General features: G+C 40.2%; 1 protein-coding gene across 2 annotated transcripts; it reads left to right on the top strand.

Annotated features, from left to right (window-relative positions):
- The first annotated feature begins 434 nt into the window (after positions 1–434).
- Positions 435–19,957, top strand: TIAL1 (TIA1 cytotoxic granule associated RNA binding protein like 1). 2 transcript variants are annotated; one of them, XM_035547648.2, is made up of 12 exons: positions 435–716; positions 6,954–7,050; positions 10,869–10,967; positions 11,268–11,322; positions 11,635–11,722; positions 13,599–13,674; positions 15,895–16,003; positions 16,300–16,395; positions 16,482–16,566; positions 16,854–16,977; positions 17,468–17,607; positions 18,514–19,957. In XM_035547648.2, exons 1-12 carry the CDS (start codon positions 688–690, stop codon positions 18,629–18,631), a joined length of 1,116 nt encoding a protein of 371 aa, XP_035403541.1. In that variant the 5' UTR covers positions 435–687; the 3' UTR covers positions 18,632–19,957. The 2 variants fall into 2 exon arrangements, with proteins under 2 accessions (XP_035403541.1, XP_035403540.1); XM_035547647.2 differs by having other exon boundaries at positions 445–716; positions 10,818–10,967.
- Positions 19,958–21,705: the final 1,748 nt, after the last annotated feature.

The raw sequence follows: 21,705 nt of genomic DNA on the forward strand, positions 1-21,705 counted from the left end.
GATTAATTTTAACCAACGACAACAACACGCTGCGGGGACTTTTTATTCGCCGGACGCTGCCAGGTTCAGCGCCCAGGACGAGGCGCTAATGAAGGGGGGCAATTAGCAGGGCCCGCCCCGCAGCCCCGCAGTCCCGCTTCCCGCGCCGCCCGCGCTCGCCCCCGCGGTGGGGCGGAACGCGCAGCGCCCGGCCTGCGGCGAGCGGGGACCGCCTTCGCCCCTCGCGCCGGGCATGCTGGGAGCGGTAGTTCCCTCCCCGCTCCCCCCGCTGGGCCGCCCGCGGCCGCAGGACTACAACACCCAGAAGGCCCGCGGGAGGCGGAGGGCAGCCCGTCCGTCCCGCCGAGCTCTGCCCGGCCGCGACTACGATCCCCAGAGCGCCCCGCGGCGCGGCGGAGCGGCGCGGGCAGGAGCGGCCGGGCCGGCAGGGAGCGGGGCCGGCGGGGCGCGGCTGCGCGGAGCGCGGCTTCCTGAGCGGCTGGCGGCGGCGGCCATTTTGTGGTGCCTCTTCCCTCCGCCGAGCGGGCCGCGCCGTCGGGACCTGGCGAGGGGGCGAGAGACGGAGCGAGGGCAGCCGGGGCCCTCAGCCTCACCTTCCCTTCGGCTCCCTGCGCCGCGGAGCCGCCCCCCCCGTCCCCGTCCGGCGCTGCCCCCGGCTGCGGCTGCGAGCGGCGCTCACGCACCATTATGGAAGACGACGGGCAGCCCCGGACCCTGTGAGTGGGGACGGCGGTGAGGGAGCGGGCTGTGAGGGGACGGGCGCTGAGGGGACGGGGCGTGAGGGGACGGCGCTGAGGGGAGCGGGCTGTGAGGGGGAGGTGGAAAATTGGGGGGAAGCCGAGGGGCCGCGGCGGTGCCCCGGGGTTTGGCCGGGTGTTTGCGGGGCCGGGGGGGTCCCTGAGCCCCGTGTCGGGGCCCCCCTGGGGCCGGACCCGCCCCCCGTGAGGGCGGCCCGTGGTTCTGTAGGGTCCTGCGAGGGGCTGGCTGCGCGGTGGTGTCTCAAAACAGCGTGCAGTAACTTGGGGGCTCCCATCTGCTCGCTGTTCAAGCACACACGTTTGAGCTTTTTCGTTTTGTTGTTGCCGGCGAGTTGTGTGCCGCTCTGCTGGTGTGGCTTTGTTGCGCGCTGCGAACTTGTAGCGGGGGGCCCGTCTGGCTGAGCAGGCGTGAGCACACAGACTGCCGGGCGAGGTGGTTTCAGTCATCTCCTGCATTTCCAGCTGCCAGGGCTGTGTGCTGTGCGAGCAGCACGGCGGCCGGGCTGTCCGGGTAAGAAAGGCACTCCAGCACTCAACCCACCGACAGTACGGCGCTCAGGCCGCCCGTATGCGAAACACAGCTCGGGACAGTGCCAATGCAATCTTTGTCTGTTTAGTTTTAGGGACAGTGGTTTTCAGAAAGGCTCTCAAAGATGTTCTGGATTGAAGGCCGCTTTGAAGAAACTACTGAAAACGGAGCAAAATAGCTCTGAATTGCTTAATTTGGTATCCAGTACCAAAATGATGACTTGGCATTTGAGGCTTTTCGAGGCAATTTGTGTTGTTTTTTTTTTCTCCTTCCTACATCTCCAAAAGTTCTGTTAACTTGCTCATGATGTAGTAGAAGTACTTGCTTAGTCTTTGCTCGTGGAGATACTTAGTTTGAATAAATGCATCTTAAATACTCTCACTTTTTATGTTGACTGCTCTAGTGGTCTGACTTTGCTTGGCCCAAAGAGTGGAAGTGGTTCCCAGAGCGCTGCTCGAGAATGAGCGGGGGGAAAAGGGCAGAGGTGCTCCATGTTTTACTCGAGGCACTTTTCTGGTCCTGATCGGTTCCTCCTCCTTTTTTCTTTTGTTTAAAGAGCTATATCTAGACTAAACTTTAAAACGTTCACTTACCGCTCACAAGTTGTGGCGCTGCGCTTGAAGTGGGTTCATCTTCCCCAAAGCATCCAGCAATGGCCTGACTTAGCCTGTGGTCACTTGATGTGGAAAAAAATTACATTTGTGCTAAGATGTCTGACATGCCATCACTACAGCTGCCCAGGATGTTTTATTGCACGCATGTGACTCCCCATATAATTTGTCAACCTAATAAAGAGCATATACATTCAGTTCCTAGTAGTTTTGTAGTAACCACAGTCATGCAGGGTTACTTTCCTAAAATTCTTTTAGGGCTGTTTTCATAAAACACGAAAATTTTGCTGTAGTGTTGTTTCTTACGCCTCCCTCTTCTCCCTACTCGTATCTGAAATATCTTTAAATTTGTAATCGCAAGTTCATATTTAAAGATTATTGTGCTGGGTAATAGTTCTCCCTTATATCTGTTATGATCTTCCTTAGAAATAAGACTTACTGTCCTCAAGAGCAACTAATAATGTTGTGAGTTGAACTCTTTAGTTTAGTTTGTTCCTTTTTACAGGAGAAAGCCTAAGTAAAGAATAAATTGTTTTTGTAGCTGCTTGACCATGTGCACAAGCACTTGGCTGATAAGTGAAGCTTTATAGATGTATTTGCTGAAGGAATAAATGAAATACTAAAGAAAAACCTGTAGGGATTGCTTTGTTGTTCTTAGTTGTGGTAGGTCAGTGATGAACCTCTAAGAATTCAAAATATCTTCTGAGGCTTAATATAGAAAACAGGCACCAGTTCCATTTTTTCTCATGTTCCATAACTAATAGGCCTTTATGGAGACGTGGAGAACAACATTCAGTGTTTTCTGCCAAAAACTTCTCCTTACTGCTTTGAACAATTGGCAGATAACTCGGGAAAGGTGGACTTCTGTGTCATGATTTTTGCTGGTGACGTGAGATCTTGGTCAGCACCCTTCAAGTCAAACATGGTACAGAAAATCAACAATGTGTAATATTTTACTTTTTTTTGCGGGCCGTGAAATGAGCTACGGGCTTCTGAGTTCTTTGTACAGAACTCTTGAAAGCCCTGTTTTCCATGGGCACTGCTGGGTCTGTTTCCATCGTGAGCTGTATCAAAGTCCTGTTTCTACTTCAGAGTGGAAACTTCTCCTGGTGCTGGTGTTTTCAGCTGCCAGGGACAACGGGAAGAAAAGTTCCCAATTTGCATGTTCTTATTAATGCTATCCGAAAAAAATGTCAGGAGCAGTCACCAAATACCTGCAAGTTGTTGCAGGTTGTTGCCTTGCCGTGTTGTGCAGCAAGTACTGTGGACTTTAGACAGGATGCACAAGTCAGACCCTTCAGCTCTGAACCCAAAGCTGGATTCGCTTTTCTCGTGCACTTCCTTTCAGTTCAATCCTCTTGCAGAGGAGTATTGTCTGTTAGTAGTCTACGGACTAGATTTTTCTTATTATTTTATTTCCTGTAGCTCGCTAGCACTACTCGGAGAGATGCTGCTAGAATTCGTAGGGATTTCTCACCCCAGCAGTGGCATTAGTCCTTATAATACATTTTTGAGTAGCGCCTGCCATTTCTTGCATGTTGTCTGCATGAGTGTGAAAGCTTTTTTACTGTCTTTCATCAAAGTAGTATGTAGGGGAGCTTTCGTGGACCTGAAAGTGATGGCTGTAAATGTCCCTTTTTTCCTTACCCTAGGAGTTGAATTCTAAACTAATTGCTGCTATTTGCATCTCTTATTTTTTTGTACAATTTTACAAGATCTCCAAATTTGAAATGCAGTTTCTTATTCTTTGTCTTGTCAGCAGCATTCAAGTATAGTATATTGAAACTTGTGTCAGGGTATATTTGTGTGTGTGTGTGTGTGTGTGGTGGTTTTTTTTGGTATGTGCTTATTAATTGGTATTTAAGTGCTTCAAACTTGCAGAAGGGAACAAACACGATTGCCTGTATGCAAAAAGCCACAACTTTTGCTGCCCTGTCACATTAACCAAGACAACAGCCTATAAAAGTATAGTAAGTGCTGCTTCTCTGTTGGGTTTGATTTTTTTTTTTTTAAAGTCTGAATAATATATCCTGTAGGATGTAACAAACCAAAAGTATCGAAATACCTGGAATAGCCTTTTGAAGGCCATGTGTTTTCTTCAGGTGTGTTTCTGCTTGCTTTGTTTTCACGAAGTAGAATAGAAAGTACAGTGTTATATCATGCATAAGGTGAGGTTAAAAAGGGGAAATTTGGGTGCCCCGGTAGCCTGGCGGTATGTGCCAGGGGATTAGCATCAGCTGAGACGTTTTGTGTTTCCAGAAAGGTAAGGTTTCCGTTCCTAATGTGTTGAATATGTTTCTTTCCTTAGAGATACACTATTCAAACACGGTACCTGGAGCTGTTTACTTGTATGTTTTTTTTCAGTAATCTTTAACTGTACTGCAGGAGGTAATGTTACTGCAATCTACTAAGTTAAAGACATGAAAGCAACCATCGAGTCCTGACCTTTAGTGTATTGTTTCAAATTTGTAGTGGTGTGTGTTCACGTGTTTTACATGCACCTCAAGAGATTTAGGTCTCTGTGGATGCTGTCATTGTCACACGAGCCTTTTATTGTGAAGTATTCTCAGTGTATTCAAGTTTTTGAGCGTTAGCAAATTGTGAAAGGTATTGATGCTTTCTGATTATGGTAATGGTGAACATCAAGGCAGTATTTATCATATACATACAGAGAATTAAGGAACCATTAGGACTTTGCATCCCCTTTGAATGTAGCAATCGGCTGGTCCAAAATCACTCTGCTCATTTGGTTTTTTATGCAGCCTGTTTCATAGCTGAAGGTTACGGTGTGGCGTCTTGCAGAAGACACGGTGGGATTGGAAAGCCACCTGGTATCTCTTCCAACAGTTAGCACAGCTTAGATTGATTAAATGGGTTTAGAAGGAACGGTTTTCCTGGCCTTTTTGGTGAGGAATTCCAAAAGGAATTGTGCAGATTGTACTTTGGAAATGTAAGAACTCTGAAAAACGTATGAATGTGTAGAAGATGCTGAGACTTTGGCTTCCTGTATTGTTACTGTGTTCTTTGCTGTGCCTGACTTGGCAGTGGGGGTGAAGTTAAAAGGACTGCCCTGCGTTTCCTTCCCTGTCAGTGCTCCAGCTGTAGGGGTGCTGCTCAGGCACGCAGGTAGCAGCCCTGCTGCACAACGTACGGGGCAGCAGCCACTGGTGACAGGTTCCTGTCGGTACTGACACTTCCCAGGGCAGCTCTTACTTGAAACCAGATCTTTCCATCGGATTTTAATAATATCTGCAAATGGTAGTGTTTCCACTTAAAACTGTTGGTGATTGGCAATTTTAACTTGGTGAATGATTAACGAGCTTAGTTAAGGTTTCAGATAGCAGTTAAACACTTAGCCAGATCTTCTGCGTTTTCCGAACAGGGAGTTGAAAAGTCCATGAGGCAGGCAAGTTGTCTTACAGGGGGTCTTCCTCACTTTGGCAGGTCTTAACTCTACCAAAATGCTTCCTAACAATGCAGTCTACAAATGCAGCTTCCGTTAGTGATGTCTCCTAATTCATGCATGTTTAGTAGGAAAGTAAAAATACACGAATGCATTTAAGGGACGTTTGTGTGTCCAGGTGGCATCCTGTAGGAAGCTCGCTCTGGACCTGGTGCAGCACTTCTCTCCTGACTCCGAGTTCGGAGCTGAGCTTTTGAGAGCATCAGCATAAAACCCTGTGAATTTCGTTGTGTGGTGTTCAAATGAAAACAAGTGGTGTCAGTTGTCATTTTGCTCGAGCTAAGTGGAAGTCCAGCTGTGGAGCACAGAAGTAGCTTTTGAGACTTTTACTCAGAGGGACGCCCGTTAAGCGCGAGAGGCGCACACAGCGCTGCACGGAGACGCGCCGGGCTTACGCATGGACTGAGAGCTGCTGGCTCGTGTTGGAGCTCACCGAAGTGCGTTAGCAGCTCCCAGTGACTTTTTGTTAGGGGCTTCTATAGTGGATCAGGGTGTAATGAATAAAATGTGTATTTTCTTTCAACAGATAAATACAGAAGTTGCGTTCTTGTTACTGGTTGTATTTGTGTACCTTATACCTTGACGGGCTTATTTTTGTAAAGAACGAATGCTCCTGGGCTACCGATGTGGCGTTCTGCTGACATGACGTGCCCTTCCCTTACCAACTGAGTTTGATTCCAAATTGGGCATGCTTTTTTAAAGGAGTTCTGTTTTGTATGTTTGACTTTTTCTGAGCCATCTTTGTGACCTGTTTTTACTTTTTGTGAGTGTTAAAACATAGCAGAGTATCTAGGAATGGTTCTAGAACTCAGCTATCGTGTGTGTTTGGTTGGTTTGGTTTTTTACTATTTGTGTAATTGTAGGACTCTATCTAAACTTCACAAAAACAATTCTAAGTTTTGGAATTTCTAAGGCTTTATAAATTAAAAAAAAAAAAATTAAGAAGTGTGGGTGATATTAAAATAACATTGCTAAAATTTGGGGGATTTTTTGCAGAGGTGGTAGCCGTTGAGCTAGATGGCATGGGGAGTGGTCCTGTGTTGTGGTGCTGCACAGATTGCCTTGCCTGTTGCTGAGCGGCCAGGTTTCCCACTTCAGGAAAACAGAAGAATTGAGGTGGTTGCTTGCAAGGCACAGCACGGTCTGTGTCCAACAGCTACTGTTGAAATAGGAGGCGTTAGCTGTGGGTTCATACCCAAATTAAAGTGGGCTTGATTAGATGCTCAGTGGGAAGTGAAGCTTAAAACATCTTTGCCCGGTTGGTCGCTTGTTCTATCCGACATCCCTGAGCAGCTCTCTTCCTGCTTGTGACACTTCTTTGAAGAAAGGGTTGGTGCTAGATATCGATGTCCAGTATTCTGTCTGTTTCATGCTTCACGTTCTCAGTTGTGCTGCCATCTTTTTAATTTAAAAAACACACGGATGTCGCGTTAAAGCTCTGTCATAAAATCATTTGTAAATAATGTCTTTCAATTTAAGATGCCTGGGATTTTAAAGGGAGATTTTTTCATAGCCATTTAAGGATTAAAAAAAATAACACTTTAAAAGATGAAAATTTCTGGTTTAATTCTTTTGTTTGTTTCCTTGTGTAGCTATGTAGGAAACCTCTCCAGAGATGTGACTGAAGTCCTTATACTTCAGTTATTCAGCCAGATTGGACCATGCAAAAGCTGTAAAATGATAACAGAGGTAAGGCCTTTCACATCCAGAGGGGTAGCAACAATAATGTAATTTAGGGTAAAATTGTGGGGGCTCCTTTTGACATTACTGGTAATCTGTTTTTCTGGGGTCGATCTTGTTTATATTTTCTGATACCTTTTTGCAGAAGAGACCTGTTGTTGAGCACAGTCCTGTACTTTTGCTGGTAGCCCTGCCATATCTGCTCTGTCAACTGATGAGATTCTGCTTTAATGTAAAGGATTGTTGCCCTCTCTTTTCAGAACTGTCTTGTTCTGATAATCAAAAAACTTTCTTGTTTCCAGTGTTATTCATGGCTATTTTTTCCATTTTTGACTTTATCTGAACGTGAACAGTCAAAAATTCTTCTAAATAAGTTCTGCTATTCCTGAGCCGCCTCTTCTTTAAATTGGAGTAGGTCTTGTCTGCACTAGTCTGTTCTTAAATGAAATTTTTCTTAGAACAAAATTTCCTTAGTATCCCAGATAAGGTTTTTATACAAAGTGTTGGTAAGTATTAATACTTTCTTCTCTCGCATTTGTAAACACTCTGATACATTTAGGGTTGGTAGCCATTTCTGTGATCTTCTTGACATATCCTAGGCAACTTCTTGCTGCCTAATGTTCTTCCCTCTTTCTTCATTTATAACCTACAAGCTTCTAGCTGGCAGGGACTAATCAGAACTTTTGCTAGGTTTAATTTTTGGTTCTGTTTTTTTTTGCGTGCTCTTCTTGTGGTTCCTACTAACTTGTTAATACAGATTTCTTGAGTACAGTCACCTTTTTTTATCAGGAACATTAATGAAAATATTAAGTATGCCTGGTTGCAAGACTCGTCCTCTTAGGAACACCACGATAGTAACTCTTCAGTGATCTGCTTTTCCTTTCAATGTGGCATGCTGCTTTTTTGTTTTTAGCCACAAATTAACCTGATGCTTGTTTAATCACTCTCATCTTTGTCTTAACTAGTAATTTCTCACGTGGCACCTTTATTAAAGCTTTCTAGGAAGGTAAGAGTTCTGCCATGGTTGTTGGAGAAAGATGAGAAGAAAATAGCATGTGTTACAGAACACTCTTGGTAGTTTTGCTCTAAAGAAACGGTGATTGTCACATACTCTTCAAAAGGAGGGTACTGCCACTGGCTGGGTGAGAGATGTTGGCATCAGTCTGATTTGCTACGAAGTGGTTGAGAAATTCCAATGCTTATTTTATTTTGCATAACCACAGAAATAAGTGAGACAGCTTTATGAAATAAATGTGTAAACAAAGCCACTTGCAGCTGGGTTCAGGTGTTAGGAGGTGAATGTACTCGGCTGACCTTAGCACCTGTCACCAAGCAGGGTATCATGAGTGCAATGTTGAGAAGTTCAGCACCCATTGACTCAGTGTGCTGTCTGCCCTCATGGCCCCAAAGCCACCTGATAGACTTCACAAAGAAGGGAGGGTGGAAGAAAGATCTTAATGAGAGGGGAATTCATATTTGAAGATAGAAGGGGCGGCGTTTTTCACCTCCGGAGTACCTAGGAGGGGTGTTTTGTTGCATCCTTTAGGGTGTGTTTGCATTTCAGAGGTACTGTAAACTGTGTATTTATACTGCTGGAAATGGGTTTTGATATGGAGCAATGCCCTATAATTACTCTCCGGTTCAAAGAGTGAATACATGGAGAAAATAAAAGGGAGGACAGTATCTTTTTCAGGTAGAGTTGTAAACCTGTCAAAGTGATAACCATGAACAGTGTGAACTACAAATGTTAGCTATGCCTTTACCTGTGTACTTTGAAGGTTTTAAACATTTTTGTATAGCGTGTTAGTTGTTCAGGTATTTAAAAAAAAAAAAACAAAACCACAAAACAACAAGTTGTTTACAGTCACACAAAGGAATATGCTTACACCTTGAAACTGACTACCCAGGTAACTTCAAGTGGTTGGATTCTGGACTGGAATTGGCCTGCAGCTGTCGTGCTTGTAACTGTCAAAGTGCCTGTTGGCATTGTCCATCCTTCTAATCCCTGCATTTTAAACTTTTCACAGATGCTGTTACATTTAAGCAGTTCTTACCTGTCCATTGTTACTACTTCAGTCAGTCGAGTTTATACCTGAGTGTTTTCCTTTTGTGTTTTTTTCCTCTTCAGCTGTTTACATCAACTGTTTTTTTTTTCACTCACTTTTTCCCTTCCCTCATTTGCAGAAGATGTGGCATGGACATACTAAGTGGCTAGAGTTTTCAAGTGTTTGTTCTGGGAACACAAAATAGTCAGCGGGTGGTGTGACAAGCATTTGCAGGTATCTTGAACACCTAAAGATCTGGGCCTCTAAAACAGGCTCTTATGTTCAGCCAAGTTCTTAGAGCAAAGAAGACCTCCCCACAATCTGAAAGTAACGTTGGATGCACTTCGGTTGAAGCACAAAGTGCACTAACTTGTAGTTTCCTAAATCTTGTGTTCAGCACAGCAGGAATGTAGTATGAGAAGAGGGGTGAATTAAGGCTCACTATTTTGGGGCAGCTGGGATCAACATGCTTTCAGAGCACTTCACCGCTCTCCTGGCTTAAACTCGTGTATATAATCTCAGATACATAGTCTCTCATCGCCTGTTACTTTGCATGTTAGAACACCCAGTACTGCAAGTGTTTAGAAGGGTGACTTCCGACTGCTTTATCATTTTAGGTGCATAAAGGCCTCGCGAGCAGTTTGGCTGTTAGATCTTCAGAGCTTCCCTTGTTCAGATCTAGACAGAGCTGTGTTTGAGGAAGTACAGTCCAGTTTTACAGGACAGAATTTGGTTTTCTTTATCCATATATGCTTGTATGAATCTTCAGTAGTTAAATAGTAAAAACCGATGAAGGTCTACTGGTCTACTCTTAACTTCAGTTAGTGCTGTGATCTTCCTGACACTGGTGAAAGTTGATGTGGAGGAATATTGATGCCAAAACAGTTGTTAGACCCTTCCTTGTCCATGCAAGACATAAGTTTAGTTTTATACTCGTTTATTGTCTTCTGGTCTGTGTACACGTAGCATAGTTATTGCAGATATTTTGATATAAGGCCCTAGCTCTTGTACTTCTGACATTTGGGGGGGGAGGGGGGATTTAAGTCCAGTGTCTCGTAGTTGTGTCTGCTTGATCAACTGTTCTGAAGGCTTTTGTGTTCTTTGCTTTTCATATCCTGGTTTAGGGAGCTTTATTTGTGAGTTAGTGTTTTTAAAGAAGATGTAAGTCAGCCTACAAAAGCAGGTTATATCCAAGATGCAAGAAAATAGCAATCAGTTAATTAGTATCTTCCCCCTTGATCATTAATTATTTTGACCCCTTTTTAAGGGGTGTTTCCCACTTGTTAGGTGTAACGTTTTTCACTTGAGGCCAAGAATATGCAACCTCTGGTTTGCGGTCTACTAATGATTTTCAGGCAAATAAGAGGAAAGACTTTTTAAGCAGGAGGAGAGAGAAAATTGGTGAAAGTGTGTGTGGGGAACAAACCTTTCAAGCTATGAGTATATACTGGAGGCAGAAGACTATTTTTGTTCTTCTCTCTACTCTTCCCCTTTTCCCTCCTCTCCATCCAGTCTGCAGATCACCCTTCTGGTAGTTGAATTATTTTTAGTTCAGTACTGAGACCCCATATAAAGTAAACAATGCTTCAGAAATTGCTAGACCACTAAGAAGCCCATCTTAAGAATTCTTACATTTAAGTGTAATTTCAAAGGCTATTTCATGAATCTAATGCAAATCATTCTTAACGTTTCTAGCTATAAGTAATATATTTTCCTGGATTTTCTTCTCAGCAACCCGATAGCAGAAGGGTCAACTCTTCTGTTGGATTTTCTGTTTTGCAGCATACAAGCAATGACCCTTATTGCTTTGTGGAATTTTATGAACACAGAGATGCAGCTGCTGCATTAGCTGCTATGAATGGGAGAAAAATTTTGGGAAAGGTAAGTTGTTTACATTGTAATCTTAATTTGAAGGGAAATAAGTTCTTGTAAATAAATAAACCTATGGGTTTTTTTTGTTAGAGATGTTGACAATGATTAAATATTATTAGAATAAAATCCTATTGATTCAAAAATAAAAAAAATCTTATTTAGGAAGTATTCTTTACTTTTTTTAAAGTGTTACAGTCTTTTATGTTGAGCGGTGATTTTTAAACATTGACAGTTGACACCAATCCTTAAATTAACTTATAAAATGTAAGTGTTTTATGAATTTATACTAAATCTTATACTTGTTTTCAGGAGGTCAAAGTAAACTGGGCAACAACACCAAGTAGCCAGAAAAAAGATACATCCAGTAAGTAAAGTAATGGCACAGTATTACTTCTACACAAATACTTAATAACATGTGGTAGTAATTGCCATAAATGCATTTAAACATAACTTTTCTCCTTCCCGTCTTGTGTTTAATAGAACTTTGCAAACTAATTCTTCTGTTTTCTGCTTTACAACTGGGGAAACCGGAGTGGACACGTTTAGTTGCTGCTGCTCATCGAGTGGAATCGTGGGCGTTCCTGGTTCCCAGTGCTGTACGCAGAGCATCACTTTCTCAGGAGTTAAAACTGTAGATAGCAGTTAAATATTTGATTAGTAAATTATTTATTTTCAGATCACTTCCATGTGTTCGTTGGGGATTTAAGTCCAGAAATAACAACAGAAGACATCAAGTCAGCATTTGCTCCTTTTGGTAAAATATCGTAAGTATCATAATAAACATTGCCAATATTAGTTAGAAAATCTGACAGTAAAAATGTGGTTCTGATTTGAAATGTTATTTCTTATCTCTTAGATATTTTTTCTGATGTTAATTTCTTTGTGTTGGGTGGGCAGTAAAGAGGGATTGTCTTTTTATCTTGGTATTCATATCACATGATGTATATACAATAATGTAATTGTGCTCCAGTTTTGCTGAAAGGGATATGCTTTTAACTTTATATACTAATATCTTTCAACTTTTTATTAGAATTTAATTACTGTTTCTAAGTGTGATTTTTTTTTTGTTTGCAATGTGTACAGAATAGTGACTTTACAAGTGGTATATGTTGCACCTTTGGCATATTTTATATGAATTCATACTGCGTTTTATAGGCAGTATCGAACGCTAGGCAATTAAATAATTTTATGAAGCAGATTGTTGTAGAACTTACGAAAATCTGAAAAAAGCTAATATGGAAATTTCAATTACTTTTTTAGATATGATGAATTAAGGTTATAATATTTAAATTTAAAAAAGTGGGATTTAAAATATATGCACACTTCTGCCAGTTGAGAGAGTTTCTTTACACTTCTCTCAGAAAATTCAGGTGATAACAAATCATCTGGAGTTTCAATTGAACATATTTAACATTAAAAGAATGCTTGTGAGTTCTAAAGTATATATTTAAGAGTACTGCTACAAAAAAGTTTGTTAATCTGTTACCAGCTTATTTTATAGAAATCCTTTAAAGTTGCACATGAACTTTTTTGTACGATTTTACAGGAATATATTTCTAAGAACAAAATTTTTCTTTTTCTCTTGTTCTGTACGCATATTTTTAAATGAATCGTAAATCTTACCTCTGCTATTTTGTTTACTTTGCTTTTTGTCTCTTAATGTGGTAAGTAGTACTGTTTAAAAATCGATATAAAGAGAATAATTCAGGTTTCTGTTTCTCAATCTATATTTATACCTGAGACCTGCAGTTTTTCTAAAGTCCAAGTCACAATTAAAAGTAATAGCATTCTGGTTATTTTGCAGAATTGCTCATAAGAATGGACAGGATCTTGAAGGCTAACTGCAAGGAACTGTGCACACTGGAACTCAGTTGTAGATTTTTTCTCATTTCTATTTATTCTTATTATACATTATTTATATATACATATTTTAGTATTTACATTTTAACATTCTATATTCAGTGCAGTTCTATATTTCCAATCATTTTAACTTACTCACTAAAATTTCTGTGTAAATTTGTTGTTTTCGTACTGGTGTGCTTAGCATTGTTGTTAGTTTTATTCTCCTTTCTTAAATTTCTGAAAATGTCAATTTTTCAAAATTTACAGCTGCCCAAACTCCAAAATGATGGTAGAGAATTGACCAAGAAAAATAAAGAAATCTGTTAACAGGCCATGTATGCCTTTTAATTCCTATTTTTTCCTCTTTTTCGATTTTTTTAATATTTCATATATTTTGTATCACTAGGCAGAAGACATTTAACTATTTAGAAAATGCATGGTAAATTAGATAGAATTGTTACAGTAATTTATAGAACAGTAAACCTTAGTGGACCCTAGCCAATAGAATATTAGAAAAGGAAATTTTGTTTCTCTTATACTTCCAATTTGAACATTCTAGTCTTAGCCAGTATAGGTTATGTGGATAGGTTGCATGTCTATTACATGTTATTTTTTTTGTCCTACTGCTTTTTTCTAACAGGTAAAGAAGCAATAGGGAGAGTTCAGGAATGACTAGTTTTAGGGCTAACTGAATTTATAAGAAAAATTATGCTCACAATACAGTGTGTGTGGTTCCTTTTAGTTTTTATTTCGCTGGTTGTTAATATTGCCCTCATATAGCTGTGCTTCTTTTCACAGGGATGCACGGGTAGTTAAAGATATGGCAACTGGAAAGTCAAAAGGCTATGGTTTTGTATCTTTTTATAACAAACTGGTGAGTAATCGCAATGTAAATTTAAAATAATTGCAGGTTTTTCCTCTTTTAGTTTTTCCTGTTTATATATTCACTACGTAACAGACTTTCTCGAGGGAAATTTGGGTTTAGGAGACAGTTTAATCAAACTTCCATTACTTGTGGTAAGGGATGAAAGAATTTAGATGACTGCAATGGGGCAAGAATGTTCTGAAGAAAGATTCCAGAATGTAGAAAGCTTGTTTGGGTGTGTTGGAGTTTGGCTTAGTCTGTTGAGCCATCTCTCGTACAGCGAGTGGAGTGTCTAGTCCTGGGTCTAGCGCTTTGGGATGCTGTGCTTTGGGTCTGCTAGCTGAGGCACCGCACCTCGTCCAGTGTGGTTTGGTGTGGTAGGGTAGAAGCCCCGCAAAGTGAAGCTCTGGAGCCCTCAGTCCCAAGCTGTGCATGCAGTTACGCAGCAGGGCTTGGTGTTTGGCAGGTTTAGGTTCACACCAAAGCTCAGTCTTGCTGGGGACCTAATGCTGTCGCGTGCGTGGCGTACACTAAAGTATAGCTGAACTTGCTTCCTTGAGCTCTGCAGCTCAGTAAAATGTCCTACTACTTATAGCAATACAAGAGCCTCAGCAAATCATTCTTGGTAATTTTGAAGTTGATTGAATAAATGTATTAAAATGATTTGGAAAACTGAGTTGTGTTTATTCAGAGATACGTTTAGGACAGCATGAGGTGGTTTTCCTTACCCATTAAGGTCTTAATGCACACCACAGATATGAGAAAATTAAACTGCTGCATTGGACTGGAGCAGTTACGGCATGGTGTTGGTTCCATTTTTGTTGTAGCTATGATCATCAAGGCTAGCAGTGAGATGAATTTGAGCTGGTTTGATTTCCTAGTCCAGTTGGACGTTACTGTGTCTTGGGAGCAAGGGTGCAAGTCTTTTTTATTGGTGTTCTCATAAATCCATCATTGTATTTATGTATTGTCTTCAAAATGACCACTGTGTATTACTAAAAGAGGAGGATCAAGGTCCTGAGTCATTTGTATTTGAGATGAGTCTGTCCTGAAAGCAGTCAGTGTGGGGCAGGGAGCTGCAAGCCATTCACCTGTAAATTGTCCCTGTGTTCCCTTGGTCCCTTGTGCTTTACTTCCTTTCTTAAGCTTTGTGCCCTTGGAAAAGCATTTCAAGCATATGTACTATTTGCTCTGCCTCTCTTCTTTCAAAAGAGATGGGGGGGGAAATAAAAACGATTGCTTCTTGCAGAGTTAGCAAACGTTTCCTTTTTTACAATGTGAGCTTAGAGATTGTCTTTTAGCTTATATTCAAGATAAGGTGTTAAGCCATGTGGGCTGTGGACTCGGTTTTTTCTGGGTGTTTGTGTGTTGCATACATACAATGACTTTAACACTTACAGAAGGTATGTCTGAGCGTAGACTGCTTTGTAAATTGCATACCTTCAAAGGGCAGAAGAGAGGAAGGGGTGTGGGGGTGGAGGGGCAAATAACAGGAAACTGCAAGCTCAGTGGATTTCTATCCCAGCATTAGTGTGTTTTATTAACATCATTCAGCCTTCCCTGAACTTACAACTTTTCTCCCTAAATCTACCTAAACTTGGCCTATTACATTGAGTGCCTATTAAGGTTCTAGAAGGCCACATTCAAGCATTTTTATTTTATATCGTGTCTTCTGCAGCATGTACTTTGTGGTATAAACTTTTAGTTGGGTTACAGCCAAGAAATTTCTCAGTGAGGGATTTTGACGATTAAAAAGTCTTTCTTCACTTTTCATCTGTTACTATCAGTTATGCTTTTGTGTGTTGTGTTCTTGGTGATACAGTCAATTGGCAAAATCATTTGATTTTCCATAATTAAAACTGTAGCCCTTTCATTTAAATAGTTGCTTATGGCATCTGTATGACCCTTGCACTTTTTTGGGGCAGCCATCAAAGACTGATACGCTACCTTTACACAGCAAGTATCTGTGTGTATGTGACTGTAGTTGGCTTTGGTCCTGTGTAAAGAAAATGGAAGCGGGGGAAGGCTTTACTAAATTGCCTGTCAGGACCTTCCTATGTAACACTTGTCTTGATGTTACTTGATTTTGTCTGCTTACTAGGTGTTTTTTTCAGAATTTCATGTACTTTTTAGCAGTTGGTGGAATTAACTGACAACTAAATCTTATACATAGGCTTATACGTACTTCTTATTTGTATGTATTAGTAGTCTTTATTTTCATCTCTTTAGGATGCAGAAAATGCTATTGTACACATGGGAGGCCAGTGGCTGGGAGGCCGTCAGATCAGAACTAACTGGGCAACACGGAAACCACCAGCCCCCAAAAGTACACAAGAAAGTAAGACCTTTCTGTAAAGTTATGTTGCATTTGCTCTCCTGCATGGCACTGTTAAATAGAGGAGTGAAACAGTGTTGCCACAATCATGTCACGTAATTGAATATCTAGTTTGGCTTCCAGATCTTAAAGAATAGATTTTTCTGGTATGTTAAGTCAACATAGTGGTGGCACTGCTGCTCTATCATAAAATATTGGATGTTTGTTAAATGCATAATTCACACATCTGTACGAGGTAAGTATCTGGGACTCTGCTTACTGCTAGCCTGATGCTTAAAAGCAGCCTTCTCTCTTTCTAGATAATACAAAACAATTGAGATTTGAAGATGTAGTAAATCAGTCGAGTCCAAAAAATTGTACTGTTTACTGTGGAGGAATCGCTTCTGGGCTAACAGGTATGATTTGTTTTACTGCTGCTTTAATTGCTGAAACTTTCTGGACACCAAGATGGCTACTAATTCAGAAACGTTCCGTCTTGTAGATCAACTTATGAGACAGACTTTTTCACCGTTTGGACAGATTATGGAAATCAGAGTGTTTCCTGAAAAAGGTTACTCTTTTGTCAGGTATGGACAAAGGACAAGAAAATCTGTGATTGTAAGGTAGTACTGTTTCATCTTTCTCTAATTTCGCTTGAATGAACTTCAGCTGATGCCTTAAAAGCTGTTGCCGTATGTTCATAGAAAAATGTGGAACTTTTAAGCGGCCACCAATCTTTTTACTTGAAAAGATGAAAATCATTTAAAGCAGATCTTCTTCTCTGGATTTTCCTGTATGTATGGAGTCACTTTTTTTTAACAATCCTCTGAAGGGACTACGAAGCATAACACTAGTTTGTTTTTACATTCTTTAGATTTTCAACCCATGAAAGTGCAGCACATGCTATTGTTTCAGTTAATGGAACCACAATTGAAGGACATGTTGTTAAATGTTATTGGGGTAAAGAATCCCCTGATATGACTAAAAACTTCCAACAGGTAACGGCATTTTAACCTTTTCTTTGTGTGTTCTTGTATTTGTATCACAAAAGCAATCAATTATCCGTAATGCATCCCAGCTATAATAGCTCAACGTTGTAGTAGCATTCTTACGAAATTCCATGTTCTGTCTCAGTTATGTTCCAGTTGTTCATCAAATTGGGCTAGTGATTTTGGTGGAATATCTGGTACTGTCTGCTGGATATGATTCAAGATAGGGAGAAACTTGGAGGTAATTCTGATTCTTGCTAGCCCTCTTACCGCAGACTAGCTGACCATCCAACCAAACATCCCTTGGTATTTAAAGCACGTGTGTGTGCACACTTTCAGTACGAGGATCTAATTAGGTCGCAGTGCTGTCTCACTTTTCTGATTTTACTATGGCTAAATAGCCAGCGTGACTGACAGTCAAAAGCGTTGCCTCTAGCAGCTGAAAAGGAATATAATCCACCTCTAGAACCTGAAGTGCTAAGAATTTTTCTCTCCTTAGGTGGATTACAGTCAGTGGGGGCAATGGAGCCAAGTATACGGAAATCCCCAACAGTACGGGCAATACATGGCTAACGGGTGGCAAGTACCGTCATATGGAATGTACGGCCAGGCGTGGAATCAGCAGGGGTTTGGAGTAGAGTGAGTAATTGTACTTAACTTTTTTTTTGTAGAGCGTTCCAGTAATGTTGTGTCTGAGCTTCAGGCTCATTTGATTCAAGGATTGCACAAGGTGTCAAGCCTTGTTACATGCTAAAGCTTACGTTTAATGATTACCATGGACGAAATAGTGGGGTGAGTCACTCTGGCTTGTTCATGATAAGACATTTTGTGCACATGGGTGTCTTGAGACTCAAAGTTAACAAAGACTGCCTCTGTGTTAGAGTTTCAGGTGGTGGTCTTGTCTGTTACCTAAAAATTTGAGGTTCTGACTTGTGGTGGTGAATACTGGAGAAGTCTAAACCATGGAGCCTTAGTGTTTACCAAAGGGTTTGTGACTGAGGAGAAAAGAAACTACATAACGACATTTTAACTTTGGCGGTTTCAGAATTTGGCTGGACTCAATACCTGAAACCTTCACCAGAATTCACCAGAATTTTTTTTGTTTTAATACACTTCTAAAATAACTTCTTTGTTTAATTTCTCATAATGTTTAATTGGCAAGAGATGAAGCCCTGATAAACCTATCAGTGGTATTTATGCCAATTAGGCGTTGGGGATTTTTTGCATTTCTCCATCACTGGTGTGGAATTACAGACACCTGCCTATGTCCGTGCCTTTTGGAGGTGGTTGTTCTGTGTAACTAGTATCCAGTACTCCCCCCCTCTTAAAGCTTATGGCGTTTTCAGAAACCACATGTTGCAGCATTGTAGCCTGGTATAAAAGGCTTCTGAATTACTCATAGAAGAATAAAATGTTCTATTTTGGTATAAATGGTAGCGTAGGAAGTGTGTTTTATGTTCTTTTTTTAGTCTGTTGACTTGTAAATAACTTGACTAGCTTGCATGATTTTTTCTTTTATTTTTTCTTTTCCCGTTCCTTTTTAAGCCAATCTCCATCTGCTGCCTGGATGGGTGGATTTGGTGCTCAGCCTGCCCAGGGACAAGGTGCTCCTGTAATACCTAACCAAGCTGGATATGGTATGGCAAGCTACCAAACGCAGTGAGCTGGGACTCTGTTTAAAAGTGTGTATTTCATGATAGGCTGCAGTTTCCAGTGATGCTCTGAAGACTGGAATGTAGACAATGAAAAAAAGAAAATATTTATTTTAAAAATGGAAATGTTTGGAACCTTTAGCACAGCTTTGCTTTGGTGAAGGACACAAATGTCTTCTAGTTCTGCCTTTTTAAGTTTTTGTTCATGATGGATATGAACATGTTTTTCTTTGTGTACAAAAAATTAAAAATAAAGTCAATAAAGACAATTCTGACTACAAATTTTGATATAGTAGGAGAAATGGCTAATGAATTTGATCCTTAGGTTACCATTCCATTTTTTTTGTTCTGTCTTCAGTGTTTTATATCACTGTGCTTTTTAAGAGAAATGACGTTGAAAAACAGCAAGTTGCTTTTAGTTGAACACACATCCTGAAATAAACTGTGGACCAATCGTTACAACCTGCTAGACAGTATTGGTTTTTCAAGGAACCTATGGACATCGCTCTGAAAGCATACGTAGGTCTTGGAATAATTTTTTTAAAAAAATATTTAATTTTTCTACATGCTTAAAGAAAACAGAGTATGATACAAAGAATAGTTCGGTCTGAAATGAAAAACAGTACTGTCTGAGTTATTTCACATAACTTCTGTCCACATTCAGGCACATATTATAACTTTTCAGAGCTGGTTTGCTTATTAAGATTGTAGGAATTTGCATTTAATTTTGAGAATTAAAGAAGTTTTTGCAGGTATGTTGTTTGTATTCAAATCAGACAGTCATACTTGTACTTTTACATAAAGTTTGAAGGCTACACATTGTAAATATTTCATAATTACAGTGTTTCAAAAGCATGCTCAAACATAGAAGTAGCAATGTAATTATTCAAAGTAATACTTAATATACTCTACTGCTTTAAATGCAGTAGATTGGCAAGAATGTGCAAGACTGACATTTCCAAAGTTGGCTATTATGTAAAGTTACATAAAGAACTATAACAAAGAGCCTTAATTTTAATTTCATAAATCTTTAATGCATCACCTTTTTGTCATTAGAAATACGAATTTTTTGCTTTACATTATTTGGTATGTAAATACCTTGGTTAACAACCTTGTAAACCTATTTCAAGGTTATTATAAGTTGTATAGTATCTTGAGTGTTTTGAAAAATCTTGATGTTTTTTAAGTCTAGAAATATTTTGCCCAAGAATTTTTTAACAAGATTGTTAAAAACATCTTATTTTAGAGAATATTCAATGTGCCATTTGGTAAATGGAGATGCAGTTGAAACAGTACACTGAGTTGTGACTTATTTTTAATTAAAGTTTTTGTCTTTATGGGTGGTTTGCATGTGATGAACCTGTACAGAGGCTGGGTTGTTTGTGTACTGAGTGTGTAAATGGATAAATCATGAAGATGTTTAAATGGTATACTTGGGTTATTTCTGAATAATTTTATGGATACATTGATATAAACTGCCTCAATAAATTTGAAGTTGAAAATGAATGTAAGTTAGATATAAGTACTGTCTCTTACCTATGACAGCTAGGGGGTGCAAATGTTTCAGCTGTATTCAGAAATACACTGAGGCAGCACAGTTAAATGTAGGGTTTGCAGTGGTAGTCCAGTGAAGCAAACTTGCATTTTAAAAAAAATGGAATGTTTGATTTTTAGATGCTGTAGTTCTAAAGGAGTGTTTGAGAAGCTGCATATTTTATCTTTTCTGTTTCTTTCCGTGCAGGTGTTGCAAGTTGGAATTGATTTTGAAATAGAAACTTGCAGTTTTGTTAAACCCAGCCAGGTTGTGCAATTAACAACACTTAATGCTGTAGCAAATGACATGAGTTTTTTCTTCCTCTTCTACTTGACGTGTTTAATAGTACTTTGAATTTTAGATCAGGTTGAAAGTGAGATATTTTGGAAGAGTGACTTAGTTGGTTCAACTGTACTCAGAGATACTTGCAACTCCAGGCTTCTAATGCATGCAATAATGACTGAAGTTAGCGTGGAACCATAAGTGCTTGTGATGACAGAACTGGCCACTTATCTCTGTTTCTCCTTTATCATGTGTGTTGTGTTCTTTTGCTGAAGTTAGGAATCTCATCCACAGGACTCTTGTTTTTTCTATAAATTTTGTATATATGTGTATATCTACGCGAGGATCGGCCTATACATTGTAGTTTGGAAAAAAGTCACAAGTAAGTCTGCATTTTTGTTAAACTCATCTGGTTTCAGAAAAAAATAATAATCACGAGTTAGTAGATCTGTGAATTTGCAAATTTCTTAGGGTTTCTTAGACTTCACTTGAAATCCGGGGTTTCTACGTAATTCTAGGTGTTTGAGTTCTGACTGTTCTGGATACATGCTGGTGTGTAAGCAGTATGATCTTTAGGCGCCACTGAAGATTCAGGTGTTGCACGTACATCGCCATGTAATGCCCATATAAGTGGGTGTAAGTTTAAGGCAGTGATCTTTCAGGTCTCAGTATGGACATCACTTTAAATCTGATTAAATAACATGCCTGCTGCAGAGCTGGGCGTTACCTGACCTGTGTTTCAGGATGACAGATAGGATATACTTTCTCATTTGAGTCTTTTCTCCTTGGTTTTTATACGGCTGTTCTTTAATGGTGATATTTCTTCGCAGACTACTCAAGATATGGGAGTCTCCAGTGTCCTTTAATGTTTCTGTAGCACTGCGAGGAAGAGTTGTAATTTGGATCGCTTTCTACTGAGTAGCGTTCATAAATGCATTACTGACAACTTTTTGGCACCAAAGAGCCTCTTGCACCATACTGCTTTTATGAATGACTGTTACACTGTTGTAATTTCTCTAACTACAGAAATCAACCACTACCTAACCCCTTACTGCTAGGATTTGAATTTCAAAAAGCATTGATTTATCATGGCTTACGTTGATGCGTGCAACCTGAGGCAAGGTTGTAATCTGCACTTGCAGAAAATGTTCAATAAAAGTGAAACATGATAAAGGGCTTATCCTCTTGTCATCTGTCAAAACATTGTTCCTCTTCGCTGTAAAACTGACAACAGGTGTATAAGGCTGAACTTGTAAACTATGCACTTGA

The sequence above is a fragment of the Cygnus atratus genome, chromosome 7 (assembly GCF_013377495.2).
Source record: "Cygnus atratus isolate AKBS03 ecotype Queensland, Australia chromosome 7, CAtr_DNAZoo_HiC_assembly, whole genome shotgun sequence".
NCBI lineage: Eukaryota > Metazoa > Chordata > Aves > Anseriformes > Anatidae > Cygnus > Cygnus atratus.